Source organism: Liolophura sinensis, chromosome 7 (assembly GCF_032854445.1).
Source record: "Liolophura sinensis isolate JHLJ2023 chromosome 7, CUHK_Ljap_v2, whole genome shotgun sequence".
Taxonomy (NCBI): Eukaryota; Metazoa; Mollusca; class Polyplacophora; order Chitonida; family Chitonidae; genus Liolophura; species Liolophura sinensis.
This window is the reverse complement of record NC_088301.1, coordinates 54,130,395-54,148,652: the sequence shown is the minus strand read 5'-3', so window position 1 is coordinate 54,148,652 and position 18,258 is coordinate 54,130,395. Positions and strand designations below refer to the sequence as shown.

The window sequence follows — 18,258 nt, the reverse complement described above, 5'->3', positions numbered from 1 at the left end:
ATTTGAAATAAATTATCAAGGGGTTGTGCAGCTCCACTCAACAGATTTAGTCATTCAGGTTTTTTAGTATTTTATTTTTCTCCAGTTTCGTCAGTTTGTCATCCGAAAACTGTCATTGTGTAACCTTCCTGCATCCTGAACGATGGTTTGAAGCTTATTTCATGCCCTGAGTGTAAGCCCTGTAATTTACCCTGGCCACCATAGATTTAGCTAGAATTTGAAATCTGGCTGTCTCCATTCCAATTCTCACCTATTTTCCCTGTATCTCCCAATAACTTACCTTATATAATAGTGGTCAGATTTATTTATGAAAGAAAAGTGGCCAGCGTAGGTTTAGGCAGTGGGGTGCCTTTTAAGACACTTTATTCTGACAAAATAAGCATGAATAATGCATTAAATACCAGTCAGTGTAAGATTTGTGCAATTTTTCTGTCTTAATTGTAGATTGAATGCTATTATTGATGCCACTGGAGCAGCTTCCTATCATGGCTTTTTGCCAGTCCTTGTGAGGTCCTGTATTCAACATATGACAGGTACTAGTATGTTGTCTACCTTTGCCTTGCATACCATAAACATACATACATACATGTAAGCTTAATGCAGCCGCGGCCACATAAAAAATGTTGAACTGCAATGATGTTTCACTTGCTGCGTTCTATTTGGTAAACTTCTAACCCAAATTCACTGATATAAAACTTCACTGCAGGATTCACTTGTTGTTGCCTCATACCTGATCCAATTTTGGTCACTGCACATGATCATTGGCCTAGTTTCTTGGATCATATGGTCATATGAACAGTGTCTTCAAAACTGCATACTGGGCAATAATATAAGTAGTTAGTAAGTCTCCAGATATTATGTATGCAAATATATTTGAAGAAAAATTTAAATTATTTATAATTAATTATTGTCCATGTTTTCTCGTACAACTGAAGCGGTTTTGTTGATCTTCTTCTGAACATTTAGGTCACAGGATCAAATCATGGGCTCGGGTTGTTTGCAGACACTCTTGTTCCCTCCACCAAGTACTTTACCATAATTGTGCAAGTGAACAATCAGCATTTATGCATGAACAGATAACATTTAATCATGTTATGGAAAGTTAACGAAGTTACAGAAAAAAATAACTTGTGAAACCTGTTTATTTCATTAGTGAAATCTGCATTTTCGACCGGCATATTTATAACTATGTTTTTCTCATTTAGATCCAGATCTAGTACCATTTCCTCAGCCATTTGCAACGGCATTGTTCTCCTTCCTTTATCATCTTGCAAGCTACGAGAATGGTAAGTAATAACCAGGAAATCTGCACATAGACACTGGCTTTGTTAAGCAGTTAAATTCAGGAGCTTTCGGATGTTGTGAAATTTGACCCCATTTATTTCTTCCTATTAACTTGACCGCAGTCAAAAAAGTGAAATATTTTTTACGAAACACCATTCAGATAGTCATTTCTTATTTGAACCCAATTTCTCTTGTAGGTGGAGAAGCTTTAGTATCCTGTGGGATGATGGAGCCTCTTCTCAAGGTGATCAACTGGTATGGTGAAGGACAAGAACATATAACGGTATGTAGCATTTTTTGTACATCTTCCAATGTTGGTGTCCAGTTTCATCTGATGCATAAAAAAATCCTCACATGGTCTCACAATTAAGTAGGCGTCCAAGCTGCAAATGAGAAAACTATTATTCGTAGCTCAAATATGGTTAGATACCACGAAAAGTGAATCGGAACAAAGTGTTGGTATATGATCACCCTATTTCGGGGACCGAAATTTAACCTGGGCTTAGAGGGTAACTTTACAAGTACATGATCTTGAACTTCCTAGGTAACTGTCCATGATTTTTCAAACCATATTGTGTATTTTCACATATCATCATGGCTGTGTTGATGAATGACTTACGTACATTATCATGCTGCAAACTGCTCTGTACTGTAGCAGTAGCTGAAAAACAATCCTGCAGACTGCTTGGAAACTGTGATCAGTTAAAATTTTGCTGTGCTCTAGAATATGAAATGTATTTTGATGGAGTTTGAAATATTCCTGATTAAATTCTTGTGTTTTACAGTTTGTGACCAGAGCAGTGAGAGTTGTTGACTTGATAACCAACCTGGACATGGCTGCATTCCAAACACACACAGGACTGACAGCATTTATCAACAGATTAGAGGTAAATCAAGGAGAAGAGTAGAAATATTTTTGCTTTATATTTTATATTCAAATATGCCTTTGACTTCAATATTTCAGTGCATTGTTTACACATTTTGTGGCTTCATTTCAGCATGAAGTTGGATTATGCCGCAAGAAGCAGCCTTTTGTGATAAGGATTGGTAGACGTACATCATCGTTCTCTGACATCAATCCAGAGTCACCACCGCGTGTTGCTATGGAAACAGACTCCTGCCCCTTGAATGACAAGAATCGGGTAAATGAAGGGGCCTCATCTTCCTCCACTGGACTCCCAGATTATAGTGCTGCCAAAACAGGTGCGTAAATAATATCCCTAAACCAGCATGCCAACATTTACTGTTGTTTATCCCTTACAGAATACTGTTCTGAGCTCCATATAGGAAATTGATGTGAAGGAATGTTATATTTGGAAATGTAGTAAGATTTGAAATAATTTATTAAAATGGTTAGTGTAAATCATACAATGTACAGTAAATGCATTGTGTATCTTCAGTCTAATGACTTTCACAGTTCAGACTGGTCGTTGAACAATGCTAGAGAAACTGCAGAACTTGGCATCGTTGGTGCACTGTTTGCTTATGCAGTGACACCTGGTATTTACTGCTGTGACATTGAAGTTACATTGTTCCTTCTAGTAGGAATTTAAAAACCTATGTTTGTTTTTACATTACAGGATTGCTGTGCTTTCCCCAGAGAGCTGCTTTGCTCAAATCAATGCTAAATTTCCTGAAAAAAGCTATTCCTGATGCAGCTTTTGCAGAAAGCATTAGGCATTGTAAGTAAAAGGTCACTCATATACCTAAGTAAACATATTGTTAAGTGTGTCATGTGTATGGCACTGCTGGAATACAAAAGTTAAATTGAATTAATTTTCTCATAGAATTCTTGTGTGGTATAAGTTAAGAAAATTAAGTTTATAGCTTTGTAAATTTTGTTTTCCAGCTCTAATTACCAAGCATGTTTTGAAGTCAAATGTTTTCTTTTATTTCAGTAATGGATGGATCCTTGCCGTCCTCGTTGAAGCACATTATTAGCAATGCAGAGTATTATGGACCATCTCTCTTTCTCCTTGGTGAGCTTTTACTAAAAGATGAATTGTGTCAGCTTGTTCTATTATGTAGTATACGGAAATAGTTGGATTGTTTTTATCCAAATAATTTTTTTTTTTGTTTTTGGAAAAGAGGCATTGTATGTTTTACTTATACCTTTTACATTTTGTGCTTTATTTTTCTTGGTTTCAGCCACAGATGTAGTGACAGTGTATGTGTTTCAGGAGCCCTCTCTTCTCTCCTCTCTACAAGACAATGGATTGACAGATGTTGTTCTTCATGCTTTGCTCATCAAAGATGTGAGCAGCAATCTGACATGTATATTGTCATCAACAATCTGCTTAATATATTTACACAAATTTGTTTCAAGGTTAATAGATGGAGTAATATTAATGGGATCACTGTATCCACTTTGGTTTAATAAATGAAACAATGTTCATTTACTTCAAAGATTTTTGTGAATTGCTCATTCTGAAATTATTCAGATTGTGTTATGCATTTTGCTTTTGAGAAGATACAGCCACAGAAATTCTTTTTAAACTTAGCATAAATTTGCCAGTGGATAACAGTCAAAAGATTAATTTCTTCAATTTGAACTTTGTAGGTGCCTGCAACCCGTGAAGTTCTGGCGTCGTTACCAAATGTATTTAGTGCCTTGTGTTTAAACGTTCGAGGTTTGGAGTCATTTGTTCGGTGTCGTCCATTTGATAGGCTGTTCAAAGTGCTACTTTCACCAGATTATTTGCCTGCTATGAGAAGACGACGCAGTTCAGATCCACTTGGTACGTCCAACTTTCCCATTCTTGACTCTTTTGTCCTTGTTATGGATGGCTGTGGTAAATTGTACTCCCGCTTGATTTATTTCATTTGTGTTTTACTCTGTACTCTAGAATATTACACACATATGACTGTGGCCAGCATCTGTCATCCTCAAGTTGCTAACAGGAAGCCATCATGAGCTGGACTTGATCTCAAGAGAGAGGTTCCGGAGCCATTGTGCTGCCCAGCATGGTAACCCCTCATCCAAGGAGGACCCTACTCTACTGAAGTATTGAATGAAATTTGTATTGTTTTCTAAATCACACAGGGGATACAGCTAGTAACCTTGGCAATGCAATGGATGAGCTAATGAGGCATCAACCTTCATTACGAACTGATGCCACCAAGGCCATTATCAAGGTAAGTAATATTTTATGAATGTAAGTTTTATATTGGTGTACTTCACCATTGTATTATATTCATGCCAACACATATTAAGTGCATTAATGAGCTAATTAATTTAAATTTTTTAAGGTTTTATACACTTGTCTACTGCCAAGGAGATTTGCATCATTATCCATGCTTTTTCAGTGTTGCTTAACAAATCAAGTGTCTTGATGGTTCAAATTGAGGAAATGTATCTATTGACAGCTTCTTGAGGAGGTTTGTGCTATGGGCAAGGATCCAAAGTATGTTTGTCAGAAACCTCAGCCAAAAGCTGAACAAGCAGGACCTGTTACGCTGAGGTCTCCACAACCCACTGATGCTGGCTCATCTGATGAAGAAGAAGAGGAAGATGATGTTTCCAGCAATGCCAGTCAGAGTAGCAGTGCTAAACAGGAAAACACTCAGTAAGCTTTCTTTTTTGCAAAGGTGAAGTTTGCATACAGAATACAAATTCTACCACAGCATGGATTGAGAATATGAACAACTTTAATTTGGCTCCCAAGATGGAAGCTTGAATATCTGCAGTGGAATTCTCGGTGTTATAACTAAGGGCTTTGAAGTTTGTTCTCCTAGGTAGCTTAGTTTGGTGGCTATATTGGACTTTAAGCAAAACTCCTTTAAACATCTTCCTAGGAACCAGTGGATGAATCCATCTGAAATTTGATATACATGTAGAGCAATATTAGTTATATAAAGTTTGAAACAGGGTTTAAAATCTGTTGAAAACATTGATCAAATATATGTTGTCTTATTTCAAAATGGACTGTGTATCTTAATATACCAATCGATGAGTTGCCCAAGGGCTGTTACATTGTCATTCTGTAAACTGTTTTGTACAGAAGCTGAAGGCTAGTCTTACAGACTGCGTGGAAATCCCACAATTGTCGGCAGTTCTAGCTCTAGGAATGTTGTGGTGTTTTTTTACTTATTGGTCTGTCAGGCCTTTTGATTTTGTCATAAGTTCAAATATATGTTTATCTGTATTTGTGAGGTCCAACATTTTTTTATTTTTACTTATTTATTTTTCTTTTCAGGAGCAGTGGGAACACTCCAGAAAGACAAGCCATTCCATTAATGGATTATGTTCTCAATGTTGTAAGTTCCATTTTAATGTTACGTGGCCTCCACACAGATGTAATCCTTGCATTGTTATTGATCTCCAGGTAGTTAAACTTGGCTGGCTGGTATACAACAGTGCGACAATAAAACAGTCATTCCAATGTTTACTTTTGATTGTTTGACTGTACACGTTTATATTACCTAACATTTATAAACATAGTATTCTTTTATTTTAAAGAGGCTATACCAGATATCACAACGAATCCATGTATGCATGAAATTGAAACATTTCCAGTTGTGTATGGGAAGATGTACTGGCAACCTGTGGAAAATGTCCCCCCCCAAGCTCTGCCTGGTTTCTTCCCTTAATGCGGGCTGCTGTCTCATACCTGAAATATTCCACTGTTTAATGCTCCAGTGAAATTAAGTTAAACATTCAAATAAACCAAATATTACTGTATCTTTCAAAAATTGTATTCTATCCCTAAACTTTTCATTATTCATTCATACATTAAATTATTAAATGTCTTCAGATGAAATTTGTGGAAGCCATCCTCAGTAACAACACCACAGATGACCACTGCAGGGAGTTTGTAAACCAGAAGGGACTTTTGCCGCTGATGGGCATTCTGGGATTACCAAATCTGCCGATTGACTTCCCTGCTTCTCCAGCCTGTCAAGCAGTGGCCAGTGTTTGCAAGGCAATCTTGGTCAGTTTGAAATTAACTCTTGTGAAAATATTTCTTTCATGAATTTGTCATGCAAAACTGTATCTATTTTATAAACACAATTCTTGTGTTAAAGATTTCTGTATATTTTTCCAGGTTTTTTCAAGATGTTTGTCAAGGTGTATCAAGTGGAAAGTATCGAATAGAAATTTATGCAATTTTTTAATGTATTTTTTCTGTTGATACAAGCTGTCTTTTTGTGTAGCATACGTCTTGCATCATTCTCTCTTCTAATTTGTCGAATGTCATGTTACAGACCCTGTCAAGAGAGCCGCAGGTGTTGCGGCAAGGTTTGCTTCACCTGAATGAGGTGTTGCAGGAATTAGAACCCCTGCACAAGCCTCTTGAGGCACCAGGTGGCTCTGTGCTGCTTCGAGAGTTGGCTGGTGCTAGCCAGTTGGCTGATCCCACCCTCTCTCCTCAGTCCACACCTTTACTACATGCCCTGTCTGCAACACATGCTTACATTATGATGTTTGTCCATGTCTGCAGAATGGGACAGGTAAGAGATATCGTGCAATGCTAACCCAGCTCATTTACATGGACAGTTTTTCTGACCAAAACAGAATTTGGCAATGCATTGATACAACCTAAATTTTTAAAGACTGTATTTGTTTTTTAATGTTGCATAATCGAGAAGTGGCAGTTCAAAATAAGCTAATTTTTGCATGCTAACAAATTTATAAGTACAGCAATGCTATCAGTTTAAACCAATAAGGCAGAAGTTATCATCTGTTAACATTGGCATCACGCGAATCCTGTTTTGCCCTTAACCTCATGTGCATTAAGTATGAGGGCATGAGTTTTTCAAACACAATGTATTCCATAGCCTCGTATTTTTTTTTAGGATAAAAACTTGATTTACATTTACTATATCTAATGTTATATTTTATGTTTTACCTTTTTACTACTGTTGCTTGTCTGAAGGCATTGTTATGAGAAAAACAAAGTAACTAAACAGAACACCCTGCAAGTTTGATACCTTTGAATACGAAACTCAGTGTACTTAAATTGTGATTGTAGACGGACATCCGAACCATATCTGTGAGTCGTTGGGGTTCAGAGTTGGGCCTGCAAGTATTACGTGGCCTGAGCAGGTTGTACACTTCCCTTGTATGGGAGAGTACTGTGCTTTTGGCCCTCTGCAGTGAGGACATCCTTCCAGCAGATTCACTGTTTGGGAAAGAAGACATTGAAAAGCTGATTCCCAAAGAGCTAAAACCTGACAAAGATGGGAAAAAAGATGGTGATAGTTTGACCAGAAGCACTGGTGAAATGGGAAGCAATGGTGTCAGTGCTGCTATGGAATCCTTGACCACAGCAGAAGTGTCTGAAACAGCCATGGAAGTAGATTTGGGTGGAACAGGTGATAAAGACGCAAAGAAATCTAAGATGTCTCCAACCCTGCAAGCCCTTATCAAGCAGATCAAGCCATTGCTATCTGCTTCTTCTCGCCTGGGCAGAGCTTTGGCTGAGTTGTTTGGACTGTTGGTGAAGTTATGTGTTGGCACACCAGTAAGGCAAAGGCGGAGTCACCAGTTGCCCAATGCACCCACAACCCCCACACCAGCAGCCCAGCAGGTGGCTACAGCATTAACAAAACTTTTGGCCAATGGTCTCAGCTGGAAACCCCCTGTGTATTCACCTGTACCTAAACTGCGGTAAATTTTTTTTTTCCAATGAGATAGAAATATTACCTGTATACTTCTAGTATTACTCACTTATTTATTTGGTGCCAGACATGGATGCATTATATCTTTGATTATGGAGATGTTGAGCAGTGTATGTTCTTTCACTAAGTTGTAGCTTGTAACCAAACTATTTTACAGCAATTCTGCATGTTGGCTAAAACATTTTGTGTGATGGTAATGTAATAATTTGTGTTTGCAGATTGACTTTCCTGGTATGCTCTGTTGGTTTTACTTCCCCTACATTATTTGATGAGAAGAAACAGCCTTACCACCTGATGCTTCAGAAGTTCCTAACCTCTGGTGGACAGGATGCCTTTTTCCAGTAAGTCAACAGAAGTCTTCTTTTGTTGATGTCACATGGTTAAACCCAGATGATGTTAAAACAAATGATTTCCTTTTGAATAACAATGCATTCTTCATAATAATATTATTGTCTGTTTTTAGGGCATTTCACTGGGCTTTGTCCATGGGAGGAACAGTGGCACTTGGGGAGGGACTGGAGAACCCAAACTTGCCAGGTATATTCAGTCTGCATCTAAACACAAGTTTGACTTGTCGGAACTGCCTTTTTAATTAAAAAAAAAAAACAAGAATTGATGCTTCCATGCTGAAAGATATCTTAAAATTTTGAAATATTTGCAAATTCACATCATTAAAAATTGCCATTAATATATTTTTAAAAAATTATAAGAGAATCGCATGTGCTCTTGTGGTTTGTAGATGGCACAGGTGAATTTCTTGATGCCTGGCTGATGCTTGTAGAGAAGATGGTGAATCCCAAGACAGTTCTTGAATCTCCACATACCCTTCCTGCCAAGTCAACCCAACCAGGCTTTGTTCCATTTGACCCAGTCCAGTATTTAATCCGAACGCAAAAGGTAAGTCTTGAATATGAATTAGAAATACTGCAAACATTAATTTACTTTTTAAGTTGGAAAAACATCTGAGTAAATTATTCAAGAAAAATGGAAATATTTCCTTTGGCTGAATTACACTGTTACAGTAAAATGTTTTTGTCTTCTTTTTTTTTTTTTCTTTTATCTTTGTCAGGCTGCCTTCAAAGCTGTGATGCACCTGTGGAACAAAAAGCCACTGAAAGTGTATGGTAGTCGGATGTCAGAATCCATACTGGCTATCCTCTGTCATATCATCAAAGGAGAAAATATTATAATGGTAAGTGATGAAATAGAAGTGGTGCAAGTCGTGCAGTCCATCACATTATGCTGGATTACTTATAAGCCTGATATAGAGACTTCAAGAACTTCACTCATAAGTTTCACCCAAGAATGGGAAAACTTCAAGCTCTTGCTGTGTGTAGAAAAATGAAATTTTAATCCATGAATGTATTGTTTACCTACCTGCAGGAGCGTCTAGCTAAAGAAAAGGAAGGTGCGGGTGGTGAGTCTGCTCCTGCAGCCACATCCTCCGATTCTGCCACACCCAACAATGCGGCCCCAGTAGTTCAAAGGAGGACAGAGCCTGAAGTAAATCCTGATCATTTGCAACAGGTAGGTACTGCAGTCTGTAAAAGAAATAAGTAGTGTTGAAATAAAATCCAGATATGGTAAATGCAAATGGTTGACGAATATATAAATGGAATTTTGAAAGTAGTTAAGTTTTCGCTTCTGCCGATGGCAGTGTGTTGCTTCTTGCTCATGGTTGCTGCGGTTGTGCACAAAACGTGATGTTTCCCAAATATTTAACACCTATGGTATTCCTTTTCAGCTGATGGATATGGGCTTCTCAAGAGACCATTGTATGGAAGCCTTGTTGCACACAACCAGCTTAGAGCAGGCCACCGATTACATCTTGAATCACCCTCCACCTGCCCTAGCAGTTCAGGTGAGGGAGTGTACATTATATAAACACACATTTCTTTTTTCTGTACATTTACTGGATTTCTAAATGTTAATGTTGTGCTGGGTATTGATTTTTGATGCATATTCTACCTCTTGAAACCTGAGGAGATAACCTTGTTCAAGATAGTTTATGGTTCTTCCATCATGAAATGATATTGACAATAATCTGGGAAATTTTACATATTTAATGGTCATTAAAGGACTAAAGAATGCGAAGTCATATCCACCAATTCAGTGGCACAGTGTAAGGCTTTTAAAGGGTTAAAAGATGAAAATGGAACAAAGCAGAACATATGTCAGATATTTATACCTTAAATTAATGAGTACTTATGGTGAGGAGGAAGCTTGTAAAATGATGATAGCATTGAACCCTGATTTCTGAAATCTGTGGAGATAATCCTACTGTCTGATATTGGAGCTTCTCATACCTATGTTGCTTTAACTGCTAGTATTTAGAGTACTGTCTACATGTTTGACATGACTGGTGTGTATCCCACATAGAGCATTGCTGGCATGGAATTGGACATGACTGAGGAAGACCAGATGATGAGAGCCATAGCTATGTCACTGGGAGAAAACGTGGTCATGTCCACAGACCAACCAACACCTGCTAATGTAAGCTACATGTCTTCTCTCAAACTGTACATATAAAAGAAATACCTCAAACTTGTTTTCATAAGGCTGGGTAAATTTCTTAAGCATAGTTGCAATGTATTTTCATTGTTGCTGTGAGAGTTATCATATTTCCACAACCCTTTCGCAAGGACCCGAGACCGGTTCATCTTGCTGCGTGCATGACAAGCCTACAATATTTCCCTGTAGGGGGAATAACTTGTTTTCATACCACTGGTCACTTAGCAGCAGATTGCGCGATGGGTGGTGTGAGTGTAGACAATGCACAATGTAAATACACAAATTCGTGAAATTCCTGAAAGTTTCCACCGTGATGTGCCGTAAATAAATTGTAGTCAAGTATGATAATAGCCGTCACTCGATGTTGAGCGCAGCAATCAGGGATTCCAAGTCACTGAATTCTAGGTCAAACTTTCTATGCCAACACCTGCCTAACACTGGTAACCACTCCATGAAATCCACTGATTAACTTCATTTTCTTGCTTGAGAGCTCATTGAAGCAATGGAAGCTTACTTTCACTACGGAATCTGAACATGTGAAATCAATGGTAATACTAAAGTCTTCAATGGTTGTGGCTGAAAGATGACCAGTGGTGTGGCAGGTCTCAAAAGGCTATCCGTTTCAAGGTCGTGTGTACACTGAAAGTGAAGAACATATTTCTTACAAGTATATATTAAATGTATTGGGTGTATTTTCCGCAGTACTGAAGAATATTTCGCTCATATATCGGCAGCCAGCATCATTTTTCGAAGATTTCACAAAATGGCGATCATAAAATCAGTGTTCACAGGTTGAACATTGTGTTCGCATGTGTGGAATATGATGCCCATTAACAGCTTCATATTGAAACAATATTAATCATTGTATTGGTGAAAGACTATTGCCATTCCTCATCACATTTTCTGGGAACTCAGTCACATATGCCAAATTGTCACCAAACAGATGAATTTATTTTAATTGACCCTCCTCTTGGAAAAAAGATTGATTGTGAAATCTCCTGCCAAATTTAGACTAGATAACTGGAGTTCAAAAATTTACGCATCGTCTTGTACCTAGTGATGATTACAACTTTTAATTATGACTTTGAGTTAGGCCCTGATTCAGTGGTTGCACAGATCAGTTTTCCGTAAAATAGAAAGTAACACTGAATATAGAAGTCACAGTATTAGTATATATTTTGGTCACTGTGTTTGTGCCATCATCGGGAAATACGCACAGTTAAAAATACGTAGGCTTACATACATGTAGCTGTGCAGGTATACAATGCATGCACGTATAAAGACAAAAACCTGGTAATGACTTATCATGCTTTGTTTTTGTCTTCATACATGCATGCACAGCTACATGTATATAAGCCTGTGCATTTTTTATTCCCTGGCGATGTTCGTAGGTACTTTCTTTCTATTTTATGTTAGGCCTTGATAGAACCATCATACAGTCCTGTACTGGTAGGTGTATTATAATGATGTTGATAACACTTATTCTATTTAGCATGGGGAATACAACAGGTGGTCGTATCAGGTATCTTGCTGTGATTGACGTGTCCTACAAACTAATTTGGAACTGGGCAAAGTTGCGATTTGCATATCAATACCACTCCTCTGTTTATCTGTTTAAATTTGAATACGCTCAGTCAGTTGTAGATTGACACCTCCAAATATTCACGCAAATAATGCTAGCCATTTGTTAGGTCATCAACCTACGAAAGTATAAAAAAAAAATCGCAGATTTAATTTTCAGTTGTCAATATTTTGGAAACACAAACATTGTTACTATGATTTAACTTTGTTAGGTCATCAGAGCCTGCATGGGCATATGTTCTAATATAATTGATACAGATACAAATTGCAATCAAACTGGGTGAAAATGAACTTTCTTTCGAAATCGAATTTGGGCAAGTTGAAGCTCGTGCTTAACAATGTTTTGGTCAACCTATGAAAGTATAAAAAAATCACAAATTTGTTTTTCAGTTATCATTATTTTGGAAACAGACAAACATTGTTACTATGATTATCAGTTTAGAAACTTCTACATGCATCTTGTAACCATTTTCAGAAGAAAGTGCAAGCATAAAGTGTGTGCTTTTCACAAGTGAATGCATGCTCCATAACTATACATGTAATGTGACAACAATCTCACATTTAACTATAGCTGTAAATGGTACAAAATGGTGTAACATCTCTGTTACAGTGTTGGTGTCGAAAAATTTATTTATATTTGTTTAAAAACTGAAATGAATTACACTGCAAGCAAGACTTTAGTTCCGGTTTAGTCCATTGGCTATACCTCTGACATGTGAGTCACAGTTTTGATTGGGTGGAGCACATTCTACATGTATTTATTCATGTGGCTGACAGTTTAGTCATATGCCACAGGTAATTGTATATACATGCTGTGTGAAACAAGGAATAAATGTCTAGAACTTGAGATACATACTGTTGAGAAGTTAGAAGTGATCAACACAAAAATGTGTTGCTGGCCAGCGCTCAACAGCCGTCTTGTACTGCGGTATACAGATGCAGGCACAAGAATATGATTACTGTTATATCGAGAAATAAAGACCACCTGTTGTCTTTCATAGTTAGGGGTCCAAGCAGGACACATCTTTAATTCAGGGGCCTCCGTGGCTCAGTTGGTTAGCACGCTAACCTGCGGATGGTCGTGGGTTTCCCCCGGGCTCTGCCCGGTTTCCGCCCACCATAATGCTGGCCGCCGTCGTATAAGTGAAATATTCTTGAGTACGGCGTAAAACACCAATCAAAAAAAAAAAAAGAAAAAAATCTTTAAATCATTTGGATTGTTATTCTTAGTCATCTCGTAAAATTGCAATGTCTCAAACTATAAAAGGTAGAAAAACCAAACTTTAGAGTCTTAATGACAAACATATGAAGCAACTTTTGACGATTTGTGCTGCGTTTCCAGTCACGTGATTTAACGGCCATTTTGAATTTTATTGATAGGCTTAACAGCAGCAGAATTTATGGAGATGAACGTTTCATTTACTGTTTTTAGGTGGATCGCCCTACCCAGATTATAAAAAGCTTTTAGTTTGGTATGCAAATAAGACCAAAACTGACCAATGAAATTGGCTCAAAAGTAGGTCAATTTTTAAAACTGCTTAAAATCATAAAACAAACACACTATCTGGTGCCCCTTGACATGACAGTTATAAATCAGCAAGAATTATTTTTGTACTTCGGGTAGTTTTCATGTTATGACTAAAAAACCACCAAAAACTTGACAAAACCGTCATATGTAAATAACATAGGAGCTTCGTGCTAGACTGCATGAAACCATTGACTGCAGTTTACCATGGCGTCGCTCTGGAGCAGTATATGTTTTGTCTTCTGTCCTTGTCCAGAAGCTGAAGATCAAAGCCTCCTGATCCTTGTCCTAGTCTTCAGTACTTGGCCAGCTATAAGTGATGCCTGGCAGCCTAGGGTTCAAATCCAGTCCATTCCTTTCCTCTTTTTTTTTTTTTTTTTTTTTTTTTTTTTTTTCGTGTTTTGTCCCATTGTCATGAACTATATAGACACCAGGCTACCAGAAGTGATAATAGACTAGTAGTGTGAACCCTGGCAATGCTGTTGGATAACAGCTTTAATTTTGGACTATTTGTTGTAAATATCATAAAGAGTGACCAGTATTTGTCATGTACTTGCAAACAGTCGCCTGCATACGCCCATGCTGGCTGACTGACTCACTGGTGCTGTTGTTGTACCGGATCTCCCAGCTACCAGGTTTACATGTGTCAGACCTCCTGCAATGTGCGATGTGTGTCTTACGAGAACAGTATTACCCCATAATCTCCCCATGTGCCTGCCATGAATTCAACCCGACTTTTTCATAAGTTTTATTGCCCCTTGCATGCGAAAAGGGTGCGGAAATACAGTAAGAATAAGTAAAAAATAATTGTTTGTTGATGGTACGTTCCTTTTGTAGACTGAACAGCAGCCTAAAACAGAAGATGCAAAGAGTGAAGAGGATGCCCCCATAGTTTTGACGAAAGAGGATCCTTTAGAAAAGGCTGAATTGGATAAATTTACCACAGATGTTTTACCAGGTGATCATTTATTAGCTTGTAACCAGATAACTTCATTTTGTTATTCTTTGTCCACAAATAAATGTCCTCAAACCTATAAAGAGAAACTAATAAGTTAAACTTATGTATATATCAGTGAAATTTTTAATGATTTTTTAAGGAAAATATCTTTGTATTTTTGTTTGACAGGGTGTTTACAGCTATTAGATAGCATCCCTGAAACTGTATACCGAGTCTGTGATCTGTTTGTTGTTGTGGCACATCGCAATGGCAATGACTGGAGGAATGGAGCTCTCAAAACTGTGGTCAAAGAGGTATGAGATATCAAAGTATTTGGGTGTCATTTCTTCAGAGTTTGTGTTGCATTTTTGCATAGACATAGCTTATTTCATACCCCAAGCATTGGCATTGAATAGCAGGGAAAACAAGATTGAAGTAAATGTTGGGGGTGGTATTTTAAAAAGTGCTGCATTAAGTGAGCTGAGGTTTTGCATGCGTGTATATGGAATAACAGTAACACATGGGCAATGTTTCATCGTTAAAGCCGTGTGAATATTTATTACCATAATCTTCTGTAATAGAATCAATGTTATGGTAAAATTTAGGAGTGGTATCTCAAATACTGCATGTATTTGTCTCAGGTTTTGCATACCGTAATCAATGACAGTGTTCGACCAAAACGAATACCTTCATGGTCACATGATCCCGCCAAGTGGTGAGCTTGATCAAAGCAGGCACGCGGCAGAGTTCCGGTAGCCTCTGCAGGTGACCATGGTCTCTCTTACACCAAAGAGATGGCATCATCCGACAGACATACATACTGAGGACTAACTATAGTTGTATTCTGCATTAGTTTGTATACGTTAGCCTTTTGAAATATACACGAGTTTATGTACATGCTGGTACCCGTGTGGTATGCTCGTCGTGTTGTTGTTTAAAACAGCAGTCTACTTACTGCCTTGAGATACCAGGTGCAATTGAAGAAAGAATTGCTTGCTTATAAATATTATTCTCGTCGTTTCTAAGGCATCATCAGTACTCTTGTGCATAGGTATAGTGGTGTATTTGTTCCAAGTTGAAGAACACCTAAACACGCGGTGATGCCCTTCAGCCTGGCATCAAGTATAGAGACTATGCCAGGGATTTTATAAGTTGAGGATCTAAAAGGGGTTGTCCAACTGCGGGAAAATGCAAACATGTAAACAGAATGCACATTTTGTCTTCTGCAATTACAGCTCTTCCATAAATTCTCAGAGTTCTGCTGTATACAGATTGTGGTTATTGCAATAACAGGTTTAGCCCAGAAACAATTGTCTTCCAATATTTTAAAAATGAATTTAACCTGTTGCCAAAGGGATACGCTTTTTACTTTTTAACTGTATATTTGTTGCTATTCTTCAGTGCCTGGATTCCTCCCACCTTAATGCTGATCGTGGTCGTATAAGTGAAATATTCTTGATAATGCGTAAAACACCCATCAAATAAATAAAATAGTTCTTAAGAATGAAATATGGCACAGTAGCCTACCAGTATTAGAAAACAATACACTTTTTGAAAAATCAGTTCCATGGTTGAGCTAAATGTTTCTGTGCACATTCATACAAATAAGAGCTGAGGCCTGGATCATCTTTGATGTTTGCAACATTGCGAAATTTATTTGTCGTTTAATCAGTATAGGCTGTTGATGAGGCTGCCTTATCATGTATGAGTGATTTTTGTACAAATTTGTTTCATCCTTCTCAAGATTTACACTCAAGGGGAACAGCTGTTAAACTTCATGGATGGTAAGGATAAATCTGAAGGGAAAGAAGGCTCAGACTTTACCAAGACACTCTCCACCTATGAAGATGGAGCAAAGTTTTCCTCAAGACTCCACATTTTAGCCCTTCTGTTTGAGGTAAGGGTAAGTGTGCAATTCAAAATTCTGTAATTAATATATTTATGATACAAAATATAACACTATACTTGTAAGGAGTTTTTCCACCTGTTCAACCCAGTTGTTGGCATGATCATGATGTTTGTCTGTCCACCCAATACTGAAATTTCAACAAGTTCATGTGTCTTTAAAAATTTCATGGATTTATTTGATTCATAATATGTAGGAAAAATCTTAACGAATTCAGCTTGTGCCCTTGTGAAACAGTTTCTCTAAAACCAACCCAAATCTATACCGTAATCTTCCTGCATGCAGGGTTAGCTAGATATATTTTGATTAGTGTTACTGATGTTTCAGCCGACTTTGTCAGGGTGTAATTTGTCCAGTGTGAACAAGACTGCTGCACTGAAGTATGCCCAGGCTTTGTGGCCTCTCTTTGTGAACTGTGAGCAGAGGGGGTTTATTAAAACAGCCTCGTATTCTCTTTGTAATGTATTTTATACACAGTCCTTACTAGAGTGCTTGTGGAGGGTTTATATATGTTAGAAAGTGGTGTTTTTTCAGGAAATGATGATGCCGTGTGCAGAAGCTGTGGAGGAAAGCCAGCTCATTGATCTTTTAGTCCGAGTCTTATTGTCAGGACAACAGTGTTTGACCAGTCTGAAGGATCTTCCATTGCAAAAGTAAGTGCATATTTCATTGTAGCTGTTGATATCATTCTGCTCACTGACCTTATTTTCTCCTAAACTTTATTTACAAATTAAATAAAATGTTTAGTATTCCTTGTTTGTATTGATTTCACTATTATATTTTGTGAGTATGATAATGAAAATAGAATTATGCTGAAATAATTGTTCAGTAACAGTAATATCAATTGTTTCCAGATGGTTAGGCCCTCTGTTACTGCTCATTGACTTGTATGAGAAAGTTGCGGTCACTTCAGAAAGAAAAGCTGCTGTAGATGTTCTCATGGTGAGTTTATCCGGAAGGACTCATTTCATTCGATATTTCAATATTATTTCAATACAGATGCAAGTTATATAGAATCTTAGCGGTCTTTCTTTGTGTCTCTAATCCAATGCCCTAATCATTGTCACACTGTGAGGAAACAAGAAAGGAATATAGTAATTTCAGGAAATTTAATGCATAATAATTGCTGTGATGAGCTAACCCTTTACTATCATGTTGACTTCGTTACTCTCATTCTTTATATAATTATTCTCAAACTTGGTGTAAACCTACCCAAATGTTGAACACCATACATTCAGAACATCACTTCCATGCATATGTTCTTCTTGTGCTGTTTGGTTTACAATCAACAAAATTATGGACATTCTTTAGAAAAATTTTGGTGTGGATAGGTCTGTCACAAACTTGAGGATGGTCATGTGCTGGGCCGCATTGTACAAGTGACATCGTTGAGTATGGCGTAAAACCCCAATCAAATAAAATAAGTAAAATGGAAACTGTTGGTACTCGAATTCTTTAACCTTTCAAGAGCTATTTTCAATGCAGTTTATACACATTTTTAGTTTGATTTTGGAAACAAAACTACATTGGTTGGATTGGCCAGTTTCAGGGCTTTAAAGAAAGAGTATAATTTTATCAGTCAACACTGAAAGTAATGCTTTCAGAATTACAGTAATTCTGAATTGAAACTTGGTGCATGGGCTTTACCCAGACAAGTTACAGACCATTTTGGAGTTTTGTACACTTTTCATTCATTCATTATTTACAACTTTTGGCAGTTTTGTTTAAATTTCTAACCGTGTTTAATTTGGTCCTTTACTAACCAGTAGTATTGGATTATGTGTACGACACGAAGAATAAAAGATGTGTGCTTTTTCTGAAAATGATTTTAATTGATCATTTTCGTGTTTGTGCCATCTAACAAGACCTACATATCACATACACAGAAATACA

At 37.4% G+C, this 18,258-nt stretch overlaps 1 protein-coding gene across 4 annotated transcripts in view; it reads left to right on the top strand.

Annotated features, from left to right (window-relative positions):
- Positions 1–18,258, top strand: part of LOC135471622 (E3 ubiquitin-protein ligase HUWE1-like) — a 64,793-nt gene that overhangs the window by 11,340 nt on the left and 35,195 nt on the right. For 3 of the 4 annotated variants that reach the window (XM_064750917.1, XM_064750918.1, XM_064750914.1), the window contains exons 13-39: positions 445–533; positions 1,206–1,286; positions 1,482–1,567; positions 2,070–2,171; positions 2,283–2,487; positions 2,865–2,966; positions 3,183–3,263; positions 3,433–3,539; positions 3,845–4,022; positions 4,328–4,419; positions 4,651–4,850; positions 5,481–5,541; positions 6,039–6,215; positions 6,490–6,735; positions 7,257–7,894; positions 8,124–8,246; positions 8,369–8,442; positions 8,645–8,802; positions 8,975–9,097; positions 9,289–9,432; positions 9,650–9,766; positions 10,285–10,398; positions 14,360–14,480; positions 14,649–14,773; positions 16,204–16,362; positions 16,900–17,018; positions 17,220–17,307. In XM_064750917.1, the coding sequence (XP_064606987.1) occupies positions 445–533; positions 1,206–1,286; positions 1,482–1,567; positions 2,070–2,171; positions 2,283–2,487; positions 2,865–2,966; positions 3,183–3,263; positions 3,433–3,539; positions 3,845–4,022; positions 4,328–4,419; positions 4,651–4,850; positions 5,481–5,541; positions 6,039–6,215; positions 6,490–6,735; positions 7,257–7,894; positions 8,124–8,246; positions 8,369–8,442; positions 8,645–8,802; positions 8,975–9,097; positions 9,289–9,432; positions 9,650–9,766; positions 10,285–10,398; positions 14,360–14,480; positions 14,649–14,773; positions 16,204–16,362; positions 16,900–17,018; positions 17,220–17,307 (3,910 nt within the window). The remainder of the gene's footprint in view (positions 1–444; positions 534–1,205; positions 1,287–1,481; positions 1,568–2,069; positions 2,172–2,282; positions 2,488–2,864; positions 2,967–3,182; positions 3,264–3,432; positions 3,540–3,844; positions 4,023–4,327; positions 4,420–4,650; positions 4,851–5,480; positions 5,542–6,038; positions 6,216–6,489; positions 6,736–7,256; positions 7,895–8,123; positions 8,247–8,368; positions 8,443–8,644; positions 8,803–8,974; positions 9,098–9,288; positions 9,433–9,649; positions 9,767–10,284; positions 10,399–14,359; positions 14,481–14,648; positions 14,774–16,203; positions 16,363–16,899; positions 17,019–17,219; positions 17,308–18,258) is intronic. The other variant, XM_064750915.1, reaches the window with a different exon arrangement.